Below are 27,325 nucleotides of genomic sequence, written 5' to 3' on the forward strand. Positions count from 1 at the left end.
TATCTTACTGTTTTTTTTTTCCTTTTAGACAAAAATCATAACCTGTAATTTTTCTGAAATCCAGAATTAACAAGGGTAGTAAGAATATTCCTAGAAGCCTAGCTTCCATTTGAAGAATCATGCATGGGGTGGAGGGGGTGGAGATCAGCATCCAGAACAACATGAAAATTATAGAGGTGGGACCAGGCAGTCACCAATCCCAAAGACACAAGGGAGCCAGGAGCCAGGAGAGGCTTCCCAGGATGTCTGACATCTGCACCTGCCCTCACCCACTTGATCCACTCCCATGAACGTTAACTGTTACAGGAGCAGCCATGAGTGAGGAATCGACCTGGTCGCAGTGTCCCTGCAGGACACCAGGGCCCCACCCTCCTTTGATGCTCCCGGAAGGAGCCATAGCAAGGAAGAGGGCTGGTTCTTCGTGGAGGTGAAGTCCGACCTTCACCCACTACGGTGAAGGTCACATTCATGCACACCCCTCCCAGGACATGATGCTGAGGGGACAGGGGGTCACCGATTTGCAAACAATGGGATAAGACATGCCTCTAGACAGGAATGGAAATAAGAAAGCTGTAAGTTGATTGACTGCCCGAAAGTCACAAAGCATCTAGTACTCCAAGGCCAGCCGTCCCCAGGGGACAAATAGGAAAATGCTTAATAAGGGTCACCCAGCGAGTGGGCCACCAGGAGTCCTGAGGACAGAGGGGTCCGACCCCCACAGCAGTGGTACCGCGGGAGGGTGCGGAGCTAGCTATGTGACCTCACATGCGAGGCCCAGCCTCTTTTACTCCTTTATGGTACAATGGGGAGGATTCCGACCTCCTGGGAGGCCTGGCAAGTTCATCTAAGTAGAGCCTCGTGTACTGAGCCTGGCATCAAATAAAGGCTCAAGGCATGCACACACACAGATTATGCTCCACTCCTAATACAGACACACATATCCAGACGTGTGCACGTGTGTATGCACACACACATATAAATACACCCCAGACATATACGTACACACAAATAGACACGCGTGCACGTTAGGGATGGCAAACACAGCAGACTAGGAGATTTTCCTACACTGAAATACTGGAACCCTCTTTTCAAAGCATACCGTGTGGCACAACCATTGCTGTCTGCTCTGTTCCCCGACCCCACCGCGCCTTGGAAACACCTCCTTGGATTTCCACGTAAAATCAGAGAACCACACGAGGTGGTTAAAACACAGACTCAGCAATCAAGTGCAAGAGGTTTGAAAAACTTGGATGTCAATTTAGCCTGGCACTGACTGTCACTCCCGATAAGCTGCCTTATACGCCCAACAGCAACAATAGCTCCCTCTCGGGGCTGCCACCACCGCGAGGTGCACTGGGCACTCAGTAAAAGGTGGTGCTAGTTGAGGGTCTTGGTGGCTGTCAGACCATCCACCAGGGGCTCCCGGGGTGGCTCAATCAGGTGAGCGTCTGCCTTTGGCTCAGGTCGTGATCCCGGGGTCCTGGGGTAGAGCCCTGCGTCAGGCTCCCTCCTCAGCGAGGCGTCTGCTTCTCAGTCTCCCTCTGCCTCTCCCTCTGCTTGTGCGCTCTCTCTCTCTCTCTTAAAAAAAAAAAAAAATCCAAAAAAACTTCTTTGTGTGCATGACTCTAAACTCGGCAAAGAAAAGTCCACATGGCAAGACTTTTGGAGGCTCATTTCTAATTTTCTTGCTGTTCCAAATTCTTGGCAGCTAGATCATCTATCAGTTAGTTAGTTTTAAGCAGTGAAGCATATCTGAGAGGGCAGGGCAGGTGCTAAACGAAACAGGTGGATGTGTTCACTGTCGTATGGAAGCGCCACAGAAGATTATGATCAGAGGGTCAGATTCTGTTGGAGGAGGAGGAGCTGAGAAGTGTGGAAAAGGCACCCACAAAATCTTCCACACAAATGACATATATTATTTCGCAAACGATCATAAACCTGACCTGGTCAAGATCTGCCAAGCTCGCTAAAGATCTTCACTGAGGATTACAGCACCACCAGGGAGAGAAATCCCAGGTGTCCCTTCCTTGGTTTGCAGATTTAGTAGATACACAGGGATGGAACTGACGACTGCGGTTGGCTCCTGTGCCCTTCTCTGCTCGCTCCTGGCCTTGGAGCCGTGCGTGGCTTAGTCACTGAAGGTGGCACAAGCCATGGAGAGAAAAACCAAAACAGGAAACATTCTGGGAAGAACCCTGACCCCCAGAACCGCATGGAGAACAGAGATTCCGTGCTGGTTATGTTATAGCCAAAGGGCATAGAGATATGCCTGTGACCCTCCAAACTAAATCATACAAACTACTGTCTGGAAAAAAAATATAAATAAAAAATAAATAAATAAATAAATAAATAAATAAATAAATAAATAAATAAACAACAACAACAAAAAAAACCTGCTGTCTGGGAACCAGATGCCCCAACTGCAGAGGGCTGTCAGGACCCAGCGGAGGGGAGCCCTGACGTCCCATGACCTCTGCAGGCTGGCTCGTGTGTTCAGGGCCCAGTGCACCCCCTCAGGGAGGACGTCCCCTGTGCCACTTGCCCCCGTCTGCTCTTCTGAGGCCACGAGGACCCAGGGAGCGGCTGTCAGTTTGGCTCCCTATCGCCCGGCAGAGAAATGCAGCATACCCTCGGACAAGAAGGAAGGTGGGGATCATCTTAGTGTTCTCCCAAAAGACAATACAGCAATATAAAAAGTTGTGTTTGGGGAGCTAATTTGACTTCAGATTATTATTATTATTTTGACAAAGTCCTGCCAATAGGTTACGGTGAAAAAAAAAAAGTAGAGGATTCTTATTCGAGCATTTTTCTAAACAGTATCCTATGATAACCTTAAAAAACAAAAGCACATAGTGCAGAGAATAACTGGACTTCTTAGTTAGAGTGAAATATCATTATATAATCTGATTTGTTACTGCCTTTTCATCTATCTTATTGGGTTACTAAAACGCCAAGATTAAAATCACAGTATTTAATCACCTGCATTACCCATTATGAGAGCATTAAACCAGGTTTATACGCTGGATGATTACAATCACACTTGCATTGCCTGGGACACTGGAAAAGTACACGTGATCCTTGCACCTTCACATGAGGGCTCGAACTATCAGAAGACTGAGATGTTGGGGTTTTTATTGCGTAACAAGTTTATTTTTTGTTTAATTCTGTTCTTCGTATAACAAGTAGATACTCTTCATATTCAGGAAGTGGCCTAACAGAGAACAAAGAGGAGTTATCCCTTATAATGTATTTTTCACCAACTATTTAATTATTCAATAAGCACAATTTTAATAAATCACAACGTATAATAAAAATTAGCTTTCCTTCCAGGGAGGGAAACAAATAACAGAAACGTCCACAGCTAATACGCCAGGCACAGCCAGAAATTTGCACGATCGTGGACTTCATCTCCTCCTCCGTTCAAGGGTGAGCTTCCAGATAACCTGTGCCCCAGAAGCATCCTGCAACTCTGAAACGTGCCAGTGGTTGTGCTGGTCACTTTCCATTTGCCAGCCTCACCCCTGCAACCACTGCATGCCCAGGAAGGCTGGGCCGCAGGGCCTGACGTGGAGGGCCGACTCTCCCCTTCTGGACTCCACTAATGAGATGCATGGGCAGGAGCTAAGGCGGAGGGAAGAGTCAAGGTGTTTATTCCACTTACTCCCTCTCGCTGGCTGGAGCTGTGCTGGTGGCATTTCAATGCCCACGGCCACGGCTCTGGAAGCATGAGCCCTTCCTAGGATCTAGCCTTCGCTGAATCACTCTTCCCTCCCCACACACCTTCAGATGAGGGGTGGTAATCGCTTCCAACTTGGGCTAGTCCTGGGGGCTTTTATGGTCACTTTGGGGTTCTTTAGCCTTGCCCACCCTGTGTAACACCTGCTCCATTAAACTGCCACAGCCCTGCCGATAAGATGGTTTCATTGCACATCCTAGTGTCATCATCTTTACAGCTAAAAAGTACTTCCCCCAAATGTGTAACTGGCTCCAGCCTTGTGCAAACTTACCATGTTGGATTTTAGGGTTTAAAAACTACATGTGGGGTTCCCCACCTGGGTAGCTCAGTGGATGGAGCATCTGCCTTTAGCTCAGGTCATGATTTCCAGGTCCTGGGATTGAGCCCTCATCGGGCTCCCTGCTCAGCAGAGGAGTCTACTTCTCTCTCTCTCTCTCCCTCGGCCCCTCCCTACCGCTTGTTCTCTAAGTCAATAAATAAAATCTTAAGAAAAATAACTACACTGATGAATATTCCAGTATGTTCATTTGATATACATTTTATGGAAAATCCGCTTACTTAGGATTCCCGTTTGATTTCAGAACTTGGAGGAAGTTCAGCAAACATACTATCTGATCATTTAGTCTTTGCTTTCAAAGAGTTCATAGCCAGATAGGATGAAAGGCATACACACGTGGGTATCTCTAAGAGCAAATGCTTTCTCAAGAATCAGAAGGCACCAACGGGAGGCTTCCAGGATGCATGGTGGTCACAAAGAATATGGAACGTGAATGGGACTGCAAAATGTACATATGATTTGAATAGAAGTGGCCACTGAAGAGGAAGGTTAGAATATTGCTAATCATACACATTAATGCTAGGGTGCTGAGTATTATCCTGTATATATATATTTTTTTTAAGATTTTATTTATTTATTCATAAGAGAAACAGAAGGAGGCAGAGACACAGGCAGAGGGAGACACAGGCTCCCTGCAGGGAGCCCGATGCGGGACTCGATCCCAGGACCCCGGGATCATGCCCTGAGCCGAAGGCAGATGCTCAACCGCTGAGCCACCCAGCTGTCCCTCTTACATATAAAATTTAAGAGTTATAGTTAATTTCTTTAACATAACACAAGAGAAATACTTATTTTTTGGTAACTCATCATTTCAAAGGATTTTTAAGAATGACTTTCTTATTTTTATTTTCTACTTATGTCTGAGTATAAAAGGAGTTTGCATCCATAAATGGAAACGTTGAGATTATTGTGAAGGAACACTAAAAAACAGTTATTCCTTATGTCCCAAGCTATTTGGGTTAAACCAATGTCAATATTTCAACATAATTAGTATGAGCATTTTGGGGGGCACTATGCACGTCTTACATAGTCAAATAAATTCAATATATTTGAATTATATTTCTCCCTCAATATTAAACTATTTCTCTAATATCATTTAAGAGACTCTACACAAACATCCCCAGTAAGTGCAATGTAGATGGAAACCATCATTAGCGATCACTAACCATCCACAGAATGTCTAAAATTGCAAAAAGGGGCAGTGCCAAGTGTTGATGAGGATTTGGAGCAACAGGAACTCTCCAACAATGTGAGTGTGAGCCAGCGCAAACCCTTTAGAAAACAACTGGGCATCATGAACCCACATGAATGCACACCCTATGGTCCAGGCATTCCTTTCCTTGGTGTAGCCACAATAGTCGTGTACACACATGAGCTACAATCTACTAGACTATTCAGAGCAGTGTTAAAATTGGAACCAATCAAGCATCTATCAACAGTAGAATGGGTGGGGGCGCGCACCTAGCTGGCTCAGTTGGCAGAGCGCTCAACTCTTGATCTCAGGGCTGTGACTTCAAGCCCCATGCTGGGTGCAGAGCTTACTTAAAAAAATAGAATCTTAAAACAAACGAATAGTGGAATGGGTAAATGATTCATACAACAAAATAGTGAACAGCTATGAAAATGAACATGGGTGGCTCAGAAGTTAAGCGTCTGCCTTCAACTCAGGGTGTGATCTCGGGGTCCCGGGATCGAGTCCCACATTGGGCTCCCCATAGGGAGCCTGCTTCTCCCTCTGCCTGTGTCTCTGCCTCTCTCTCCGTGTCTCTCATGAATAAATCTTTAAAAAAAAAATGAAAAAAGAAAAGAAAATGAACAAACTGCACTGTGAACAAAGTACAAAATCTCATAATGTTGAGTGGAAGAAGCCTGGCACAAAAAGAGGATAATACACTGTATGATCCCATTTATGTAAAGGTCAATAACAGACAGATCTAAATGTTAGCTTTAGGATAGTCAGGATATGTTTATCCTGGTGAGGTGGATAAGTGTATAAGGAGGGCTTCTAGGGCACTGGTGTATTTCTAGACTTGGTTAGTAGTTAGAGGTTTTCACTCTGCGATAACTCATTATACTTCATTGAGCTATATGTGTACGTTTTGTGTACTTTTCTGTTTGTGTCCTATTACTACCATTTTTTTTTAAAAGGATACACACATTTATATGTGTCAAATATATCAACATTTTTCACAGTGGCTTCAACCGTTTCCATTAAATTCAGATAATCGAAGAGATACACACGTGTATTTTTCAAAATTTGCAAATCATTGATGCTTAAAAATACCATAAATAAAAATATATATACTGCTGTTAAGCAGACAGTGTAGTTGACACATTAGCCTAAACGATGAGAGATGGGCTTCCGTAACGTTAATTCTGGGGGAAGAAAGGCCCTGCTAAGCCAACCAGAGGGAGAGACCAAGGGAATATCTCCAATCCCTGTCAGTCATCTCCTTCGGCAGCCAAAACTATGTTCTACAGGTATCACGTGAATAATGCAACGGTTTGTGGCTAACTTTGATCTTATTCCCTCCTGAGAAGACTGCAAAAAAATAATTTGACAAAATTCACCTCCATTCCGTACTATAAACATAATTCTTACTAACAGATCGAGTTCTCATGGTCAGGAAAATCGTCAAAGAATTTAAAGTAACTACAATAACAAGAGTTCTTAACAGACATATCATCGGTTCAAGTAAACACCTGGGGCTAAACGACCACGTCCCATAGTATGAGTCTTCGTTGGGTCCCAACTCTTGGAAAAAGACACCCAGTGAGTGTCTGTAACAGTTTACAAACAAGGGCAGAAGAGAGAGAGCCAGGCTGGAAGCAGGATCTCTGATCCAAATGGCAGCTGACAAACCAGTTCCTAAATAACTTGTCATCAGTTTTGAATAATTCAGTTCCATGAATGCAGAGTGTATTTACTTCTTTTTTAAAGATTTATTTATTTACTTACTTATTTATTTATTCATGACAGACACAGAGAGAGAGGGGCAGAGACACAGGCAGAGGGAGAAGCAGGCTCCATGCAGGAAGCCCGATGTGGGACTCGATCCCAGGACCCCGGGGTCACGCCCTGAACTGAAGGCAGACGCTCAACTGCAGAGCCACCCGGGCATCCCTGCAGAGTGTATTTAAATTATTATTTTTAGCAGCCTCTTTCGTTGCCCTAAAAGACTCCAAATATTCCATACAAAGGTGTACTTCTTTTTCCAATGTGTAACAAATACAAAAAGCCATCTTCTTTATCTTCTTCCCCCAATTAGTCTACAGTTTGTGAGAATAATGAAACCATTTTAAAAATTAAATTATGTGGGTTTTGAATTAATCCAATGTATAGTGCTATATTTTAATATGTAACGTGCGTGTTATATGTTGCTAGGTTATTTATAATAGAATTAATGCAACTATAAGGACTAACTGTTAGAAGAACTAATATGTTGTATTTTCCTTCACAAAGTCCACAGAGATACGGCTTTGATGAGAAAACCACTCTGGCTCCCCCGTGCACAGGTTCAGGTGTCCAGCTGTGATTCTTTTCCTGACCTGATGCCTGGCAGATGGAGGGACGGAGAGCTGTTCTCAGCGGTCAGCCTCTGGAGCATTTAATGGGGCCCTGTTTTCTAGAGAGCTTCCCACTGGTTTGTGGTGACACAGCAAATGACACTGTCTTTTTCTCCACCCTCCCTAACACAACAGGTTGTCCCTTTGAACAGTCAGGATGCTCTCTCTTTCTCCATGGGGCAAGCCACGGGGGCGGGAGGCCAGTCCAGCCAGGCCCAGCCAGGGCTCCAGGGGCCCTCCCGTCTCACTGCTCCCCCCCCCCACCCCACACACCGGCCCCTTTCTCTCCCTGCAGCAAGTCCATGTCACCAGGCCTAAGACAGGTGTGACGCTGGGTGAAGATCTTTAAAAGTCTGCTTTGCTCAAGCTCTTCAGGCCTGGATGGAAGCAAAGCAGTGCTGTAGTGTTCAACTGTCAGCAAGAAGGTATGCATGGAGCTTCGGGCCTGGCTCTGTCCCGTGGGAAGGTCTCAGGAAATGCTGGTGCTGACGACCAACACGTTCCTGGCTGCTGCTGTCAGTACTAGAGCTCTGGGTTGGGTAAGGCCAAAGTCACCCAGCTTCTGTGGCCTCCTCGTGTCCTGACTCCCTAGCACCCCAAAGGACGGGAGCTGTTCTGCAGCCAGGGTGAGCCAACGACCTGACACCCCAGGTGTCATTTAGAAGCACCCCATGTCACCTCTCGTGGCACAGCAAAGAAACTACTGACTTGACTTGACCTTAGTAAAATGAACAGGGTTTCTCCTCTCTAGAAAGTAAACTCAAGGGCATGGTTATTCTTGGTTTTAGTTCAAAAATTCATTGCTATGAGAAAAGAAAAAAAGAGGGGGCGGGGGCGGGCGGTGGACAAAAATCTCCAAGTCTGATTTCTCTGACATTCCTGCCAATTTTCCATTCATTCTAACAGACCTTATTTTTTTGGAATCTAATGAATTACCAATTCTATCCAAAAGCAGCATTCAAAGGGGCAAAATAGTGTTCTTTTCCAAAAAGAAAACACACAGCAGAATAGAAAGAAACTGGGACACAATAGTGTGGGTGACTTGGCACAGGCCTAAGTCCCGTGAACTAAGTATCCAGAAAAACCCCGGGCCACGTGGCATTTGTTCACTGCTCTTAGGTTTTCTGATAATGTAGAATCCTATCAACCATCATACATTCTTTGGGACGGACTTTTGGATCTAAACCGTGGTACCCACCAGGTATAAAGAGAAAGGACCAGAAAAAAAAAAAATTCAATTTGAACTGAAACTCAATTAGAACACAAGAAATTCAATTAGAACTGCTGGATTTAACCAACTCAACAAACAAGTGTCTGTGGCTTTTATGTCATTTACTTGGAAATTTGAACAATTTACAGTAAAGAGGCATTTCATAAATCTTGAGAGCCCGAAGCCAGGATCTGTTATTGAAGTGAGAGGTCACCCAGCAGGAGGCTTCAGATACTGGGTGGAAATAACTAGAAACAGGAAGTTAGCTTCCAACAGTTTTAATCCTTGCTTCATGTTCGGTCCTCTTGCAGGTGGTGTGGGGGAGATTTCTACCCAAGACAAGGGAGCATCTGGAATTCTGAGCCAAGAAGAGGATGAGGCTTCTGTTTTAATTTCTACTTTAATGGGTTACTTCAAGAACCAGCTAGAAGATCCTTCCTCTGGCACCCTGAGCTTAGGTTTGCCTTCCACTAGCCGGTGTGGACTTTTTCCATGTTGCATCACCATCACAGTCCTCAAAATTATTATTATTACTATTAACCACTGACTAGGGTCTTCTCAGGGTTGTTTCTTATGCTCACTGACTCATACTCTCCATCGCTCTTTAAATTATCCTTATTTTAAGGGATGTAGGGACGTCCAACAAGGGGCCATTATTAATTATCTAAATGGCTCTCCTCCAGGACAACATCCCTGAGATTTGCTAGGGCCCTCTGGCCTAGTAAAGGTAAAATAGTGGGCCCTTTTAGTTTGGCAGGCTATTTAGATTTCACTGGCAACAGACCCTGTAGGACTCAACTGCGTGCTACGAGTCTCAATATTGCGGAAGTTTGACCCCTGGGAAGGTATCAAACTTTTCAAAAAGAAATTAAATAAGGCAAAGGAGGATATCCAATGAACCAGGGAACAATTTGTCTACGTCACTCATAGGAAGGAAGCATTCACGCCCATGTAAGGAGATAAGAAGTTCCCAGGATTCTGGTTCTCCTGGCTTCAGAGCACTTTGTCCCAGGCACACGGAGGAACATCATGGAAAAACAGACACGGAGCCTGGTGCCTGGGTAAGGGCCCATGAGGTCTGCGACTGCATCCCTGTCTTCACAGTGAAAACGGAGTCAAGTGAACCGAAATGTTGAAAGGACAGGCTGGAATTACCCGATCATAGTACCCTTGGAGAACCGGCCTAGGGCCACACACGTCCCCCATACGGCTCTTAGGGCTTTCCTTGGCCCACTGGGAAAATGTGAGCCGTGGGCAGAGATGATTTCCATCCCAGCCACCAGGTTTAAAGTCTCTTTGGTCCCACAATCCAAACGTTTCTAGGATTTAAATCATTTGTCCCTGCCTGCCATTGATTAGCTCTGACATCTAATGTTATACCGTCTGCCCCTTGAATAAAGTTTTGCTGAAAATTTAGGGACTCTCTAGTTGAGTGTCCCACAAATGAGATCTCATTTTCTTTCCTTCCTCCCCGACTGGAATGGCATGTTCCATCACCACAGCGACTCACGTCCCCCCCGGGGCCGCTGTGGACTTCAACTTTGCTATTACTCCCAGGAGAAATGAAAGGGTCTGGTTTTATGCTGATTGGATTTGGAGGGTGATTGATTAGAAAAAAGTGGGACCACGTAGCCAGGCCAAAAGCTCAGAACTGAGCCACAGCTTAGACACTAAAGGAGCTTTTTTACCAGTGAGTTCACAGCTATTAGATATTTTTATATTAACAACACTTCTCCCATCCAGGTTTGTGCATTTTATCTTTATTCTTTCAAATCCTGAAATTGCTTGGATAAGAGGGAGGGCTTATATATTATACACACACAGACACACACACACAGACACACAGACACACACACATTTCTAAGAGCAGCCTGAACTTTTAGGCGAAATTGAAGAGGCTTTGTGTCAAGTACAGCTAAATCCAGCCTTTTCCATATCAAGCCTCTGCTAGAAAATTACTGTGCAGATGATAAGGCAGAAAGATATAATAAAAAGTGACTCTACTCAATTTACACTGCAATATTGGTATGACTGAATATTTTTCATTCAGGGGCCTGATAAAATCGCTAAACTGTATTGCAGATAAATAAAGGAGGCTTCTGTCAAGAATAAACACCATTAATCATGAAGTCTTACCCTCGGAGAGCCTGTGCTATGCATCTGCACAAATACACCAACAGCACCGGCACGCAACACATGCTTCCCTCCTTTATAGGGTTCCAGGCTGAAGCTGTCCTTCCTTGCATTTTGTAGGATTCAGGTAGCAATAGCATTTCCCAAACACTGTCTACATTTTAACTTTATAGCCCCGCAACCAGGTCCATTATTATAACATTTAGGAAAAATTGGCTGTGCTCTTGGGGGGAAAAAAATGAACTTGACAATGAAACAATTTTTTCCTGCTGACTACAGACCTACAGACACAATACGTATGTGCAATCTATGAGATAGACTGTATTTCATCAAAGCAAAGATGCTATTGATCTAAAGACACGATATTATTTTAGGTACCACTAAAAATGACAATACTTAACACTTGCCATTTTTGCTTTCTACTTACTAAAAGGGGGCTTCGAGACTTAGTCCCACATAGGTTTTTATCATGTAGCACTCTAGCACTGGCCCAGCAAGGAAAATATAAGACAAAAGAATTTTATTCGGAGATCCCCGAAACTTCCTCACGAACACCTCTTCACCAACAGCCGTGGTGAAACACGACAGATCATGAGACATGCTCCAGTTTCAGAGCTGGGAAAAGGATGCACCAACTTAGAATAGACGTAAGTATGGAAGTATAACAGGTACGTATTAGGTAATTCTGCTATTTGTCAAATATCCGTGACGTACCAGACACTGGCCTAAGTGCCAGCAATCTGCTCCTTCACTGAGTTCCTGATCTAAAATGGGGTTGGATGATGACATTGGGCTTGCATAGCAGAAATACCTAAATACCGAAGCTGGATTCAAACCCAGTCTATGATTTTAAACACAAAGGAAAACTATCCCAAAACAAACACAGGTATGTGCATATAGGCTCCCCTACATTTATATTTTAACATTATTGAGGCTCTTAATGGAACCAATGGCATGGCTTTCCAGTTACCATTTTATTCCAAAGGCACCCTGTCTGAATTTATATTCAAATGGCTCTTATGTGCTGGTGGCACCTCGAGGTGCAAAACATCACTTAGAAAGTATGAGAGAGAGTGGGGGCATGCCCTGGGTGTGGGCAAGATGCTCACGTAAGGAGAGGCAAGAGACAAAAATGACAGGAGGGCGTATACGTATTAGGGCCGCGGTGTTTTCATATTCTATTCCTATTCCGATTGCCCACACGCAAGGGAAAAACAAGGGGAATAGACCTAAACTTGCCGATAACAACGGGATGTTAAGAAGGGATCTTATAGATCATTTATTCCAACTCTTGTCCCTCTCAGATGAGAACAAGGAGGCCCAGAGAAGTCAGGGAAAGGTATTCAAGAATCCAGTGAATTCACGGCAGAGCTGAGAATGGGACTTCGCTGGGGCCTACACTTATTTTGAAAATAACTTATAAACTGGTTTTAAGAAGAGGATCATCAGAAGCCATATGCCAACGGAGTTATATTTGAATTTTCTGAAATTACACTTAGAAACCCAAGAAAACAGCATTATCATGGGCTAATGTAACCAACATTGTTTTCGGGGATGCTCAGAGGTGATTACTGAGCGAACGTGTAATCCGGTCCTGCTTGTAGGGAGGCCTAATTGTGTTGCACAGGAAGTATTATGGCAGCTGTGTTTCAGCTCATTGGGGGATCTGTTTTCAGAGCCCACTCCAAGGAGAAAGGGCCTCTTCTAGACAAGAGAGGTTAACTCCCACCTTCCCGACAAATCCTCCCTGCCTGAAGAAGAACCTTGATCCCACAGAGGGAATGCATGTAGTTGCCAAAGAGAAGACTAACGAGGGCCCCTCCCAGAAAGTCTATGGCACACAGTTTATGGCCATCGCCAGGCTCACAAAGATCAGACACCCGGTTCAAACCAGGCCCAGCAAAAAGAGAAGAGGATCTCGAGGAACCAGAACCACGCCGGGCCACACTGTCGGGGGCCTTCCGCAGTTCACGAAGGAAGAGCTTCTGTATATAGAGAGGAATTTATACTACATACAACTTTCATCACAGGTTGTATGGTCAATCGGTTCCAGCAAGCTCCTGGGTCTTCAGTTGGGAGGTTCTGAGTCAAAACTACTTCCAGACACACAATCAAGAAATGCAGGCTCCCAGTTGGGTGCAGCACACCCCACCTGCCTGTGAAGAGTCCAGATGCTCAGGCATAAAAGAATGAATTCATACAGAACCCATGTTCACTCAGTGGGTGAACAGACCAGATCTCTGATAGAATTTTTTCTTTTAAGATTTATTTACTTATTTATTTAAGAGACAGGGAGAGAGACAGAGACAGAGAGAAAGAGCATGGACAGTGGGATTAGCGGTGGAGGGAGAGGGAGAAGCAGACCCCCTCCCCCCATTGAGCAGGGACCCTGACACGGGACTCGATCCCAGGACCCCGGAGATCATGACCTGAGCCAAAGGCAGACGCTTAATCGACTAAGCCACCCAGGTGCCCCTAGAATTTTGTTTTTAAGATAGCTAAAGTTTGTTCAATGGTATCACAGCATTTTATGGTTACCTAAAATGAAGGTATAACTTATTAAACAGACATTTAATCTTTATTAACAGAGGTTTAAAAAACCGTAACTCCTAAGTTCGCTAATTGTCCCTCTCGGTCTCGAGTCATAAGCCAACACTTCAGAAAATGACATCTGTGCACAAGAAAACAGAATGGCCAGGATTAAGACTATCTGAATAATTTTTATTACTATTGTTCCTTATTTCTACACAGATGGAGGTGCATTTTATGCAAATGATGACGAAATCCCTCCAAAAAGTGAATTTAACTTAAATGGTGCTAATGGGCTCTCTGGCTCCCCAGGCAGGACCACTTCAGTCCCTGAAGATTTAAATCTTCAGTGCAGTGCCCCGCACCACCTCCACGCCCACCGAGCGGAAACCAAGTGACCTGAACCCCAGCGCTGATTCAACAGCAGCTCTGCTGCTGCCCTGGAGCGCCGCGCCACCCTCTCACTAATGAGGCTACCGGTGTCTTTGGGCGTCCACGTTAGGGGCACTTTGGAAGCCCCCTGCCTGGCACAGACCCACGGCAGGTCGAACCGGTGGACTAATCACACAGGCCGGAATCAAATGGGCTGGAAGAATCTGGAAACTTGTGGCTCCCAGGAATGCAATTCATGCAGAAAAGCGTTGTCAGAGCAAGGCCAGGGAACCTCGTGGGAAGAAAGCAAAATAAACAGTTCAACAAAGAAAACAAAGAAGGGCCAATAGCCTTTTCTAAAGCTTGAGTACACTGAGCCTTCAGTGGGGACCTCGGACAAAGGCCTCATCAAAGGACGCCCTTGCAAAGCAAACAGACCAAGAAGGATGTTTCTTTCCGATACACTTGGGGGGGGGGTGCGGGCGGTGGGGAAGGGCCTCCACTTTTCATCCCTTGCGATTCAGCCTCCACCTACCTCCCTCCTCCCAACAGAGAAACAGCAGACAACAATAACCCAAATAACTGCCAAGTGCTGTGCCTGCCTGGGTCACAAGATGGGGCAAGGCGGGGAGGCCAACCCAAACTCCATAGGGTGCAACGTATCTCCTGACCGGCCTTCAGGTCACGGGAAGGCCTTCCCGAGGGCACGAGCTGCCAGCGCAGATCCCCGAGGCCTGCGAGCCCCCTTCTAGAGAATGAGCTCGGCCTTGCGAAATGCTCCAGGGCTCCACGCAGGGAACCCCCTCACAGGAGCCCCATGTGACCTGAGCATCCCGCCTTTTGCAGGACAGTGCAGGACCCCTGCTTCCAGCTCCCAGCCCTGCCGAGCCCGACTTCCACTGGGACGGGGATGTAGACCATCTTGTCTCTCAATATCCACGTTACGACACGTATCGCCGTGTCCTGAAACCCAAAGTGACCAGATTTTGATCATTAAAACAAGATTAAAATACTTCCGACTGACCTTCTCTTCCCCTCTTGACTACTTCCATTAAGATGGAAGATCATGTGGCATAATCTCGAGGACAAACTGAAACTGCCACACAGAAAATGGACAGAAGTGAGCGCCGCGTGTGTGCATAACACAGTATACGTAGGATAGATTTGGTAAAATAGTGGAGAGACATAGAATACTTACTTTGAATAAACCCAATAAACAGATTCGACAACATAAATAGCATATTCCGATAGCCAGCTGGCTTGAACAATACAAGTTGGAGATGTGCAGATCTCACTTACACCCAGATCTGTGTTGATAAATCCGCACAGTACTAGAAGTGTATTTTCTCTTATGATTTCTTTTTATTAAAATTTTTTTAGATTTTATTTATTTATTCATGAGAGACACACAGAGAGAGAGGCAGAGACACAGGCAGAGGGACAAGCAGGGTCCCTGCAGGGAGCCCGATGTGGGACTCGAACCCAGGACCCCGGGATCACGACCTGAGCCAAAGGCAGATGCTCAACCACTGAGCCACCCAGGTGCCCCTCTTTTAGATTTTTTTTTAGTAATATTTTCTTTTCTCTAGCTTACTTCATTATAAGAATACAGTATATAACACATACGACATAAAAAAAAGGTGTGTGTTGACTTCATGTTATTGTTAAGGCTTTTGGTCAACAGCAGACTAGTTAGCAATCAGGTTTTTGGGGAGTCAGTAGTTACATGTAGATTTTCGACTATAATGGGTGGGGGGTCCGTACCCCAACCCCCCAGATTGTTCAAGGGCCAACTGTAATTCTAACATTAATCTAGTCTATCCCAGGCAAATAGGACATGAGAAACCTTTTAAAATCAGAGCCCCTTTTAAAAAAGAGCTCTGATAGCCTTTGTTACTGACGGGCAATTCTGAATTCGTGTCTGAAAACTTTCACTGGTGTGTGCATCGTTTATGTCGAAAACAATGTAGGCTAGGAATATGGGAATTTTGTTCTGTGGGGGAGCCAGAGACTACTTTGAATAGGGGTAAGAAGCATTTTAGCAAGCCCGGAATGCTTTCTTTGGACTCTGTCTTAAAAATGTAAATCATATTCAAGCAACACGGTTTGGTGATTTGTTTTGCAAATGAGGCAGGTCATTTAACTGCCAGCGCCTCCCTCCTGCCAGCCCCCCTATAATAGAGATGCTGTTCACTTCTGATGAACTTGGCAATATTTGGATACCATTTGAATGTACTGAGAAGAGGACTGGTGGTGCCTCTGGTTAGTGCCTTTAACTCATTTCCAGGCAGCAGGAGACACACATTAGCCTTGTGCAGGCCCTGGGGATCCCTTCATGAGCACGGAGTTAACCTGAGTCCTTCAGGCAGAGCTCTGAGTACCTGGGGGTGACGGGGCCCAGGGGGTGATGGGGCCTGGGGAGGATGGGGTCCTTAGGAACAATTCACAGGTAAGACTCGTGACTGGTGCCACAGGGTCCTCAGAGGTGAACCTGTAAAAGAATTCCTCCGATTGTGACTACACAGAAGGCATTTTGCTATTAGAGGGTCAGATTGAGGCTGCACATCCTATTCCCTTTGAGGAGTCCCAACCAAGAACTTGTGAATGAATCTGTAATGTCCCCGAAGCTATATAAGGCAGTTTTAAGTATCTAAAACTTAGAAACATGTGAGATGCTGCATAACCCAGAATAGTAAGTGAGTGGATTTCAGAGAACCTATGGGTTTCGATCACAGACCTTTATCTTTTCTTCTTTCCTGGCAATGCATGCTCGTGCCCTAAAGGCAGTTTCTGCCCCTTCTTACCCTTTTCTCTACCTTCTTTTCTTCCTTTGTGCATGTGGGGAGAGAGAAAGAGGGGAGAGGCAGAGGCGCAGGGTATAGATCCAGCATGCACTTGATGTTAATCACAACACTGGAGTTAAAAACCCATGCACCGTCACCAATTCAGCTAGGTCAGCGCAGGAAGCAGGCACGGGACCGGTAAGCCACAGGACCAACTGGCTCATTTTTACCCAAGTGCAAAAGTCCAGATTTTTCTTTTCAAAGTTCTTTTCCGTACAGCGATCTGATGAATGCACTGCCCAAACTCCCTACTTCAGGATGCAGAGGAGTCTCCACACTTTTCCCTGCTAATTCCTTTTAGGGGGCTCAGTTCCCTAGCATCACCAAAGATGCAAAAATCCAGCCAATCTGTTACTCAGGATTCAGAAAGTTAGCTTTCAGAAAGAAACTTCCAGGTTTCTGGAATGGTCCACGACCACTATATTTTTTGATGTATGCATTTCACAGGGCGGGGGGGGGGGGGGTGCCACAGTCACAAAAAGAACTGAATGACAAGCAGCCCTGTGTCGTGGGCCTTTGTTCCTCTGGGGAAAGGTCTGAAATGAACTCAGCATGCTGTGCCACTATAGGAAATGGCATGTCTTTGTTTAGTTGGAAAGAGCGGGTTCTGTTACCTAAGTGAAGCAGAGAGGGCCGCGTAGTGAGACCCACGGGCCCCTTCCATCCAGGTGACCGTCATCACACAGAGCCAACCCCAAGGTGTCTTCCCGTTGGGACAAATGCTGTTCAAGTTCAATTTTCTCCAATGCAGATTTTGAAAAATACATAAAACCACGGCAGTAAATTTCTGTTTTCTTTGAAGCCAGGCTTACCATGAGTGGAAGCATTGTACTCCGAGAAAAAAGTCTGTTACAGTTCAGTACCCCCCAGACCCCCGCAACAGGTTTGACAGCAGGCTCTATAGAGCCGGAGGCTTCCGGTTCAGTGACCGTGAATACCTCCAGTCAATATCTGCTCCCGGACCTGACTGCTGAGCGCAGCATAAAGAACACAGGAATTTTATCCAAGAAGCTGCCGCTCAGGCTCTGTGAATATGCACTATAATTAGGGCCTGCTTTCTCTGCAACCGATGACCGAATTCGGTATTGCAGTCGTTAGAAATACTGCAGAACACAAGAACGTGTGATGCCCTCGGAGGAGCACTTGGCTCCGCGTTCATCTCTTCATGCAAAGTAAAGTGTGTGCTGGTGGGTCTGGACTTAGGCTGCCGGCCCCTTAAAGTTTTTAAGGTTCAGGAACTGAAACTCACCCACATTTTCAGACTGACACGGGGAACTGCGGGGGGAGGCGGGCCTAAAGTCGTTCTTGACAATTAGGCAGGCTTCACGGTATTTTTTCAGTTGGTCATGAGAAATGATAAGCAAACAGTAAGGGTTATTATCTTTTCTGAACTGGACAGGCTACGCAATGGAAAATGCTGGGATTAGCCGTCGGAAAGTCTCAAAGTAGAAAATACGGTGAGTGGCATTCGCTTATAAAAAGCAATAAAGAAGGGCGCCTGGGTGGCTCAGTGGTTGAGCATCCGTCTTCGGCTCTGGATGTGATCCCAGCGTCCCGGGATCGGGTCCCATGTCGGGCTCCCTGCAAGGAGCCTGCTTCTCCCTTGGCCTATGTCTCTGACCCTCTGTCTATGCCTCTCATGAATAAAGAAATAAATTCTTTAAAAAAACCCCAAAAACTAAAGAAAGAAAAATAAAGCAGAAAAAGGGGACAAAGAGTAGGGCTGGAAAGAGGGTGTTATTTTAGGTTGGGGTTGGCAAAGTTTATCTTTAAGGCCTCGCAGGCCATATCTGTCTGTCTCATGTGCCCAACTCAACCAGGCCCTTGATTGCTAAAGCCGCCTCCGACAACAGTCAATATGGGGTGGCGGTCACTGTGTCCCAATCAAACTTTATTCACAACAGGCTCAGAGGCTGGAGTTTCCCAAACTTCATTAGACAGTCTTCACAGAAGACTTCTCCTGATAAGGAGACATCAGTGCCGGGAAATGTATGAGGTGAGGGTATCCTAGGGAAGAAGGTTCCAGGCAGATACGTGTTATGACCTAGTCCAGCATGACTTACGTTCCACGGAGTATACCGCTATCATCACCCATCATTACCTACCCATGCCTTGATATGGTCTCCTCGACCCAACTGTCGAGGGGCACCCAATAGGCTACCAAGTCGACAAACCACAATTTACCAACCCACTCCCTGTGGTTGGGTGTGTACATTGTCCAGTTGTTTGGTTTCCCAAATTCTACAGCAGTAAACATTAACGTGTATTTAATGTTTTTGGCTATTGATAGGCTTTTTAGGTCGAAAGGCTTTTTATGGCTCTTCATACTGTCATATTTCCTACCTTAGTAATCAGCATAAGACTCTGACAGCCAGTGATGTTGAGAATGTCCTATCAGGTACTGTTACAATGATTTGTGCTCATCCAGTAAGCGCAGACTAGGCCAGCAAAGTCTCAGTGCTGATTTTCACAAGCAGAGGATAAAAGTCAAGTGTAAGTCGGGCAGCCCCTGTCACATCCAACGCACTATTTACTCCCAAGCTGCGTAACCTCTCTGCATCGAGGCCTCTGCATCTTTAAAATGAGGCTGGTCATACCAACTCCATCACAGCACTGCTCTAAGTTTAACATGGGAAATTATGTAAAGTCTCTAAAATTGTGCTAGCCCATAGCTAAACACTCAAAAATGTCAGGTGAGCAGCTATGGTCACTATAGCTGCACACGTTACACTATTGTCTTCTTTCCCCCCTTACTTTTGAAATTTTGCTCCTTTTTCGGTTTTGCATTTGAAATTGCTAATTTCATTAACTCTATTTCCATATGAAGGGCCTGGGGATCAGTAATAAATGTCACATAAGGTAACTATGGACTTTTTACAACCAGTAACTGATGTAGTATCAGGGAATGCACCTGGCACCGGAAAGCATCCAATATTGCGGTAAGTGCTTCTATATAATCTTAAGTTTTTACTTATTAAGCCTGTGATTTTGAGTTCTAAGTGTGCTAGCCTTGTTGGTATAGAGGTGACACACTCTAACGACATTAAAGAAACAAAAAGAAAAGAAAGGTGTCGGCAGCGACCCTGCCCTGGCCCAAGAGAAGAAACAAGCCCTTATTCTTGAAAATAGTATTTATTTAGGAGCTTCTATGCATAAGATGTGGATTGGTCCCGGCAAATGCAGAGAAACACACAGATGGTCTTTGTACTCAAGAAACGTAATTATAGGGGATCCCTGGGTGGGTCAGCGGTTTAGTGCCTGCCTTTGGCCCAGGGTGTGATCCTGGAGTCCCAGGATCGAGTCCCACATCGGGCTCCCTACGTAGAGCCTGCTTCTCCCTCTGCCTGTGTCTCTGCCTCTCTCTTTCTCTCTGTGTCTCTTATGAATAAATAAATAAAATCTTTAAAAAAAAAGAAACGTATACATCTTTTTTTCTTCTTTTTTTTTTTTTTTTGGCAGGGGGAGGAGTGGGGGAGTGATTCTTATACAACATTAGCTCTAGTTATTTGATGGCATCTGTCACTAAGCTACACTTCACCACCAGTCCTAATAATGGTTATGATAGAGCACTGAAGGGACAAAAGGACTTTCCTTTGTTAACTTTAAATTGTTCTATTCAAATATTCCAAACTGGGCATGCCCCCAGATACAAATACAAGGTTTTGCTCCATCTCTGCACTTTACTGAAGGGGAAGGAATAGAATGAAACCACTATTATGTGCATGGCCCCATCACAAGGTTTTAATAGGCAGCTAGACTGGAGGCTGCTTTTGAATAACTATTATGTGAGCTCCCGATGGGTACAGTACCTCCTAAAACAAGCAAGGTGCTGAATGCAGGGAGGGTGGGAAGAAACGAGGGAAGGAAATGCAACAGCAGCACTGGCATCTACGTACCCTTCCTTTGCCTAAGCTTTTACCATAATGACATGTCTTTTCTTAGACCTTTTCTCCCTGGAAAGAAATGTATTTATTCATACTCCAAACCTGCTACTCATCTGCTTGCTATCGTCCCTAAAAGGCCATCGTCATCATGGAGCAAAGCCGTAGGTATTTCCAGGGCCCTCTATTTCACAGCTAGTATGAGTGGTCTGCTGTGCGTGGAGTCCTCTCCCCAGATGCCACTTGCAGTGGGAAGAGCACCTCTTCTTAGGTGGAATAATTCCACGCAGTCGGGCAGCCCCGGAAAGAGCCACATGGAGTCAAGCAAGAGAATAAAGAGCTGCCGAATACACCAGAACACGAGTGCTCATCTCCCCCCAAGAGAGGGAAGGTGAAGCGGGTTTTCTGGGGTGAATTAGTGACGTGGATGGTGAAGGGTGACAGCCTCTGTGACTGCGGGCTGGGAGCACAGCCCTGTCCACATCCACGGCTCCAGACAAGGGCAGCTCCTGGCTCAGCTGGCAAGGTTCTTGGGGCTTGAATCACCGCCTGGATTAGTAACTAAGGATCTCACTTTGCAAAATGAATTGCAGAGTTCAGTATGAAGCAAACGGACTCTCCGAAATTCAATTCATATTGGTCCATAAATGAGAACCCTCTTGCTCCAAAAAGCTGTAGGTACAAGACAGACATTCTTCCAGGGGAAAATTCAGAAGAAATGTAAAATTTAAAACTTTATAATTTGGGTTTCTATGAATAAATACTCTCTGTCTAGTTTTTAAAAGGGACACACTTACATGAATTTGAACACCATTTTTTTTTTTTAGAGCTCACACTCAAAATGCTCATACTCAAAAGAGAAAAAAGTACTTTCTTGATGAGAGTGAATGTAGTCACTTGAACATCTAACTGTATTTTGGGAGAGGGGAGCTTAACATTGCAACTGTCTAAATTCCCAAGTAAAATCCAAAGACGCACACTCATTTTTAGCCTCAAGAGCATCGTGCACCCCCATAGCACACAATGACGCCTCCTGGAGTTATGCAGGCCTGCATGCAGCCCCAAAGAGAACAATGCGAGGCATGCAATACAAGGAGACCAGGAGCGAAAGATCAGCTCCACTCTGGATACACATTCGGGTTCTGCCTTTAATGCTCCAAAAAAATCTCAGAAATACAATAAAGTGCACTCACTGACATTTTCCCAAAACAATGCACTTTTTGGGGGCACCTGGGTGGCTCAGTGGTTGAGCATCTGCCTTTGGTCGTGATCCCAGAGTCCTGGGATCGAGTCCTGCATCACATTCCCTGCTAGGAGCCTGCTTCTCCTTCGGCCTGTGTCTCTGCCTCTCTGTGTCTCTCATGAATAAAGAAAATCTTCTGAAAAATTCACTTCTTTTTTTCCTGGATGGCTAAATAAAACACAGAATCAGTGGTCCAAGCAAACGATTTGAGAGAGCAAGAGACATTCCGGTGTATGGACTGGGCACAAGTCCTGGTGAAGTCTGTGGGGTGTAGCTCTCAGAGGAAAGGGGGAAATTCTCCACCTTCAGTGTTCCTTAATTTCCAAACTACTTGAATTAAAGGAACATAATGCAGAAGCTGTACATTTTCTATGGCAATCTTTAGGTGACGACTCAGGGAAAGGAGATGCCCACGTTCCACTGTCCCACGGGTAAGTCCGTGAACCTGAAGTCATGATTTTGAGTTGAGAAAGGAAATACTAATAAATTCTACTGTTATTTCCAGGACACTTAATGTGAGTTTCTATGCTCTGTCTACACTGCGTACCCATGCACTGTGGATGACGCCCTGAGAGGGAGGCAGGGTAAGCTAAAGACACTGCATTTAACAAGCTGGTGCTTTAATGCAAACGGACGCATTTCCGTACATATTTATAAGGCTTGGTGGTTATTATTAGGCTGTAATTGTAGTTGTTCTAACACCTAATAAGCCATGGTTGGAAAAACAAAGGCAGGTTAATTTGTGATTTCCTCTACTCATTCAGAGGCAAATTAAGTGTCAAACAGCTAATACGGAACATATTTCATTTTATGAGATTTTAATTTAATTCTGCACCATATCGTTGATGCCTTAATATAGGGTGGTTTATCTAAAAAGAGGAGCAATTTATAAACCTCTTTCAATAGAATCTCTAATGATAGGATATGATAGCATAATTATCACAGCGCCTGCCATCCTTCTAAACAGAGACCTGCCAGTGCTTCCATCACCAACACAAATCCTGTTTTCAAGAGACTTATAATTTCATTTTTAAAGCTGGCACCAGAAGGACAATTATGTGTACAAAATAATGAGAGTATCCCCCCAAATTTGGTCTTCTTATAATTAAAAATGTTTATTCTAAAAACTCCGTAAGCTCACTTGATCTCATTTTCTAGAAGACAATTACAGAGCAAGCAATTTGGAGCCCGAGTTCTAGATAAAACCATTTTACTCTTAATGGATGTGCTTTTAAGATTTCAGCAACCAAGTCATACTCGCCCAGATTACTCTCCGATCCTAAAATGATCACAGGCAGCCACTCCTAGCACCTCAGAAGATGCAAAAGCCTGGAAGGGGGTCGTGACTGAGCGAGGCCCGTGTTTCTCAGGCCCCCGCTACCTCGGATGCTGGCTCCCAGCGTGTTTGGAGCTCTGTGCTCTTGAGAGTGCTCACACGCATGTGACATCATTGAACTCCTCCTGCAGTCTGGAGAGCCAGGAAGGCCGAAAACCGCATTTCCAGGCAGTGAAAGGCAAGGGTAGGTTACCAGAGTTCCCAGGACAGGTGAGTGTGATAAAGCAAGGGTGGGGGGGCATTAGCGCTGTCCCGCTCATCCCGCCTCCCAGATGGACAAGCTGAGTGTCCACCAAGCACCTTTTACAGGGTGCCTGGCCGGGTGCTGGGCACTGCCTGCAAACTAGCAGGGGGCAGTGAGCAGGGGCAGGAAATCACCAGAAAGATGATGTACCCCGAGTAAGGGCACACGTAGGGCGCTAGAGGGACGGCCTCGGGGGCAGGGATGAGCCTGCAAGGAGGCCTTGACGATGAGGAGCTGAAGCAGGGGTATGTCACAGAGAAGAGGAGGGCCACTGAGGGCAATGCGGAGAGAACATTCTATTCCAAGGGTGCACCAGAGACACATGTGTCCGAGCCTCCCGGGCCAACCACATAAGCTCTCGAGTGTCCACCCAGAGCCCTTCCAGGCCTAGCTGTCCTGGGCGGCCACGGACCCACCTTCCCACTGCCCTCTGCACGGGGCAATGACGCCCCCTCTCAGAAGACTCCAGGACCCTCCTCTGGGCCTCGGCATTATCGACTCGCCTCACGTTATGAATTTTGAGAGCTATCCATTTAGGCAGCTAGGGAACAGTTCAGTCGGTTGTGTGAAAGTACCCTAAGGCTTGGCCAGAAAAGCAGGAAGTCCTAAAACCTATAAAAACCCCAGCTCAGCAGTCATACCTGAAATGCAACCCCCAACTCCCAGGACTTTCCAAACCCGACCTGCCTCAAGCCTGTGGTGTTTTTGTCACAGGCGAGCTAATCCTGAAGGGACAGTGACCAGGGCCTCGGCCGCAAGGTATGGGCCACATGAGGGCTTGCTGTTGCTGCATTCTGGCGAAGGACCAAGACGTGGGATCTTTATTGGTAGAGTCATATTTGAATTATTTAATAACAAGGCAAGCGATAATGAACCCATAGGAACTAGCTCATTCCATCATATAACCTCAATCCGGGGGGAAGTTTCTCTATAGCAGTCTTTTTGAAAGAGTAAAGCATTCTGAAATTCCACAGGAAATCTGATATAAATTACCGCATCACAGAGACCGGAGTGTGAGAGGGATGAGCCATGTGCATCTCCAAGGCGGGCCTGGCCCTTGCTGGCTCTGTACCCCACGGGGCAGAGCCTCGTTGAGGGCCTCTGAGGTCCCATCTGCCCCGCAAAGCCTCCATACCACAGGATGAATTACATGGCAGGTTTCAGCCTGAATTTGGAATTTCCTTCTCTTTCCGTATAGGGGTTTTTAATTGGCCTCATGGTTTTATTTGAATATATTTTTAGCAGGCTTCAGAACCCTGTAAATACTTACTTGTGTTTCAACAACAAAAAAAAAAAGTCAAAGAATAAGTCACAAGTTTCTGTATTCTCTCTCTATAAATACCCACTTCTCCTTTAATGCTTATGGAAGTCTGCAACACAGATTTATTACTTACCTCCAGGCAAATCTGCTCTGAAATTACAATTCAATAATGGGGGATGGATCCAAAAAACTGTTGGTAAAATATTATATGTGTACTTGGGCATGTAGTTACGGCTGTTAATATCAATTAATTCTGTTCACAGAGGAGGACTTGTTTTAAAACAACTTCATTTTTCTTTGGCACATACGTAATTACACAGCTTAACTAATGGCCATGGAGACGCAATCCACCATCTAAATAACCAGCATTATTCTTCAAAGTATTATTTGTGTTTTTCTAACTTTACTGTCTCAGAATGAAGGGTGATTACCAGATCTGACTAAATGTATACATCAAGGGCCCTTGAATGAAGGGGTGGCCCCTCCCAGGCGCTGGCACCAGTAATTATAGTATCCAACAGTTTTCCGGACATCGCAACAAAAGAATACCACCTTCGCGTGGAAATCCACTGTTCTTGCTACCCCCAACCTGGGTGAGATACTATTTATTTCCACAAAGTGTTCTTCTGCTTCCTGTCCTAACGGATGTGATCAGCACCATTCCTTCCCTTTATCTTTGTGTAAATCATGTGCTCGGTCACATGCGCCATCCCGTTTGGGAGACCTCCCCATCAATCAAGTCACTGTCGCTCTACACACCATGGGGGCCCTGAAAATTCACCATAAAAATTTCATGACAATTCATGGCGATCGCTGGGACAGGACTTCCAGGGAACAGAAACGTGAGCATGAAAAACTTCAAACCCAACCTCTCCCACACACCTATTCCGAGTGGTAACTTCCCACTTAGACCTTTTTAATTTAGTATTTACGGCCCACAGAACACACGTCAGCACAATATATGGTGAATACTTGCCAGCCACCTAGTGGGACAGGCATTCTTCAGGAAGCGACGGGGATTTGCTTCAGTGAGTCCAGGGACAGATAGGCTTGCCGTATTTCAAAAGTAAATCTTACACTTGTATCACATCTTCAAAGCCCAGGAGCCGCACCGTTCACCAAAAGTCGTGAGACAGTAAAAGCTCGTGTTCTGTTCTGCTTCGGTAGTGGGTAAAGGTTGACTACTTACACATGCAGTGGAGGAATCGGAGACGGGTCATAATGGTAACGCCCCTCATGATGTCTTGCATCGATTGGTACAGGAGGGTGGAATGCAGGAAAGAGATGAGAAGGGTCTGAAACAGAAAGAAAATCCAGCATGTATAAAAGGAAGGCTCTGCAACAGGCTCCCAACCCATGACACCACGCCGCCGTACTTCCTTCACAACGTAGGCCAAGCCCACGTTGAAGAACCTGGGGAAGCGGTCTTTCGAGTTCATTCGGAGGTACGGGGGTCCTGGAGAAGTATGACCAAGCACCTAGCACCTGCCCCCAGGACTGCAGCTACAACCCCCAAGGAAAAGCAAGAAAAGGAGAATAACACGTGTCCTGTCCTGAAGGGAAGGCCTGAAGGGAGCCGCAAAACCCGAAGGACCAGATCTGAGGACACAGAGTTCTTTTCAATTGTACTGCCAGGTGAAATTTAGACAAACACGTAATATAAATACTAGTTTCATCTCTCTCCCATCCTTGATGCTTTTTAAAGGAAGGAGACTTTTCTAAAGCCCCGGCCAGAAAAAAATAAAAAATAAAAAAGTCCCTGCTACAATCCATGGGTCTATATACATGTATGTACACACTTACGTGCATATGTATGGAGCACGCGCACACACACACACGGTTTTAAAATTTATTTTTTGTTATTTTTTATTACTTATTTTACACAGAGAGAGAGGCGGAAACACAGGCAGAAGGAGAAGCGGGCTCCATGCAGGGAGCCTGATGCAGGACTCGATTCCAGGACCCTGGGATCACGCACTGAGCCGAAGGCAGACGCTCAACCACTGAGCCACCCAGGGGTCCCACGGTTTTAGAATTTAAATGCACGCTCCCCTCCTCCCTGTCCTGGGTCAGGCCTCCACTGTCCTGTCACAAGGAAAGGGCAGCAGATCTGTAGGTCAGCCGAAGAGATGCGCCAAGGCCTGGCTGGAAGAGGTGAGCGGACCCTGTCACACGGACAGGGAGGCTGGGAGCAAAGGAAGGAATGCCGGCCCTGCAGCCCTGACCCTCTCCTTGGACCCAGACCAGCCCCCCTCTGTTCTGGCTCAGGCTGCTGTCAGCGTTTCCGGGGTTCCTGTGGGTCCCATTGACTACAGTAACTGAAGCAGGCTGCCTCTGACAAATCTGTACATAAACTTTTTTTTTTTTTTCTAAATAGTGATTCACTGAAAAACCCGAAGAGAATTTTGCCAGCTTTTTCTCATCAGAAGCATGGCTGATACTCAAGTTTCCCCCAAGTTCCAAGAAGCAAGGTGATGGAGCGACGCTGTGTCTCCAAGGCCATGAGCCTTGCGCCAAAGCCTCTCTTCAAATATTACCTTCCACACACGCTTGTCCTGGCACCTGCAGGAGAACAGCTATCGCCCCAAAACATTCCCGGGGACTGATGCACGCACCAACGGTGCCTCAGCAGG

At 45.7% G+C, this 27,325-nt stretch overlaps 1 protein-coding gene across 4 annotated transcripts in view; it reads right to left on the reverse strand.

Moving 5' to 3' along the window:
- GLI3 (GLI family zinc finger 3) overlaps positions 1-27,325 on the reverse strand; it is a 269,004-nt gene that overhangs the window by 88,097 nt on the left and 153,582 nt on the right. For all 4 annotated transcript variants that reach the window (XM_072760058.1, XM_072760057.1, XM_072760061.1 and 1 more), the window contains one exon: positions 25,882-25,987. In XM_072760058.1, the coding sequence (XP_072616159.1) occupies positions 25,882-25,987 (106 nt within the window). The remainder of the gene's footprint in view (positions 1-25,881; positions 25,988-27,325) is intronic.

Source organism: Vulpes vulpes, chromosome 5 (genome assembly GCF_048418805.1).
Source record: "Vulpes vulpes isolate BD-2025 chromosome 5, VulVul3, whole genome shotgun sequence".
In the NCBI taxonomy this organism is placed as follows: domain Eukaryota; kingdom Metazoa; phylum Chordata; class Mammalia; order Carnivora; family Canidae; genus Vulpes; species Vulpes vulpes.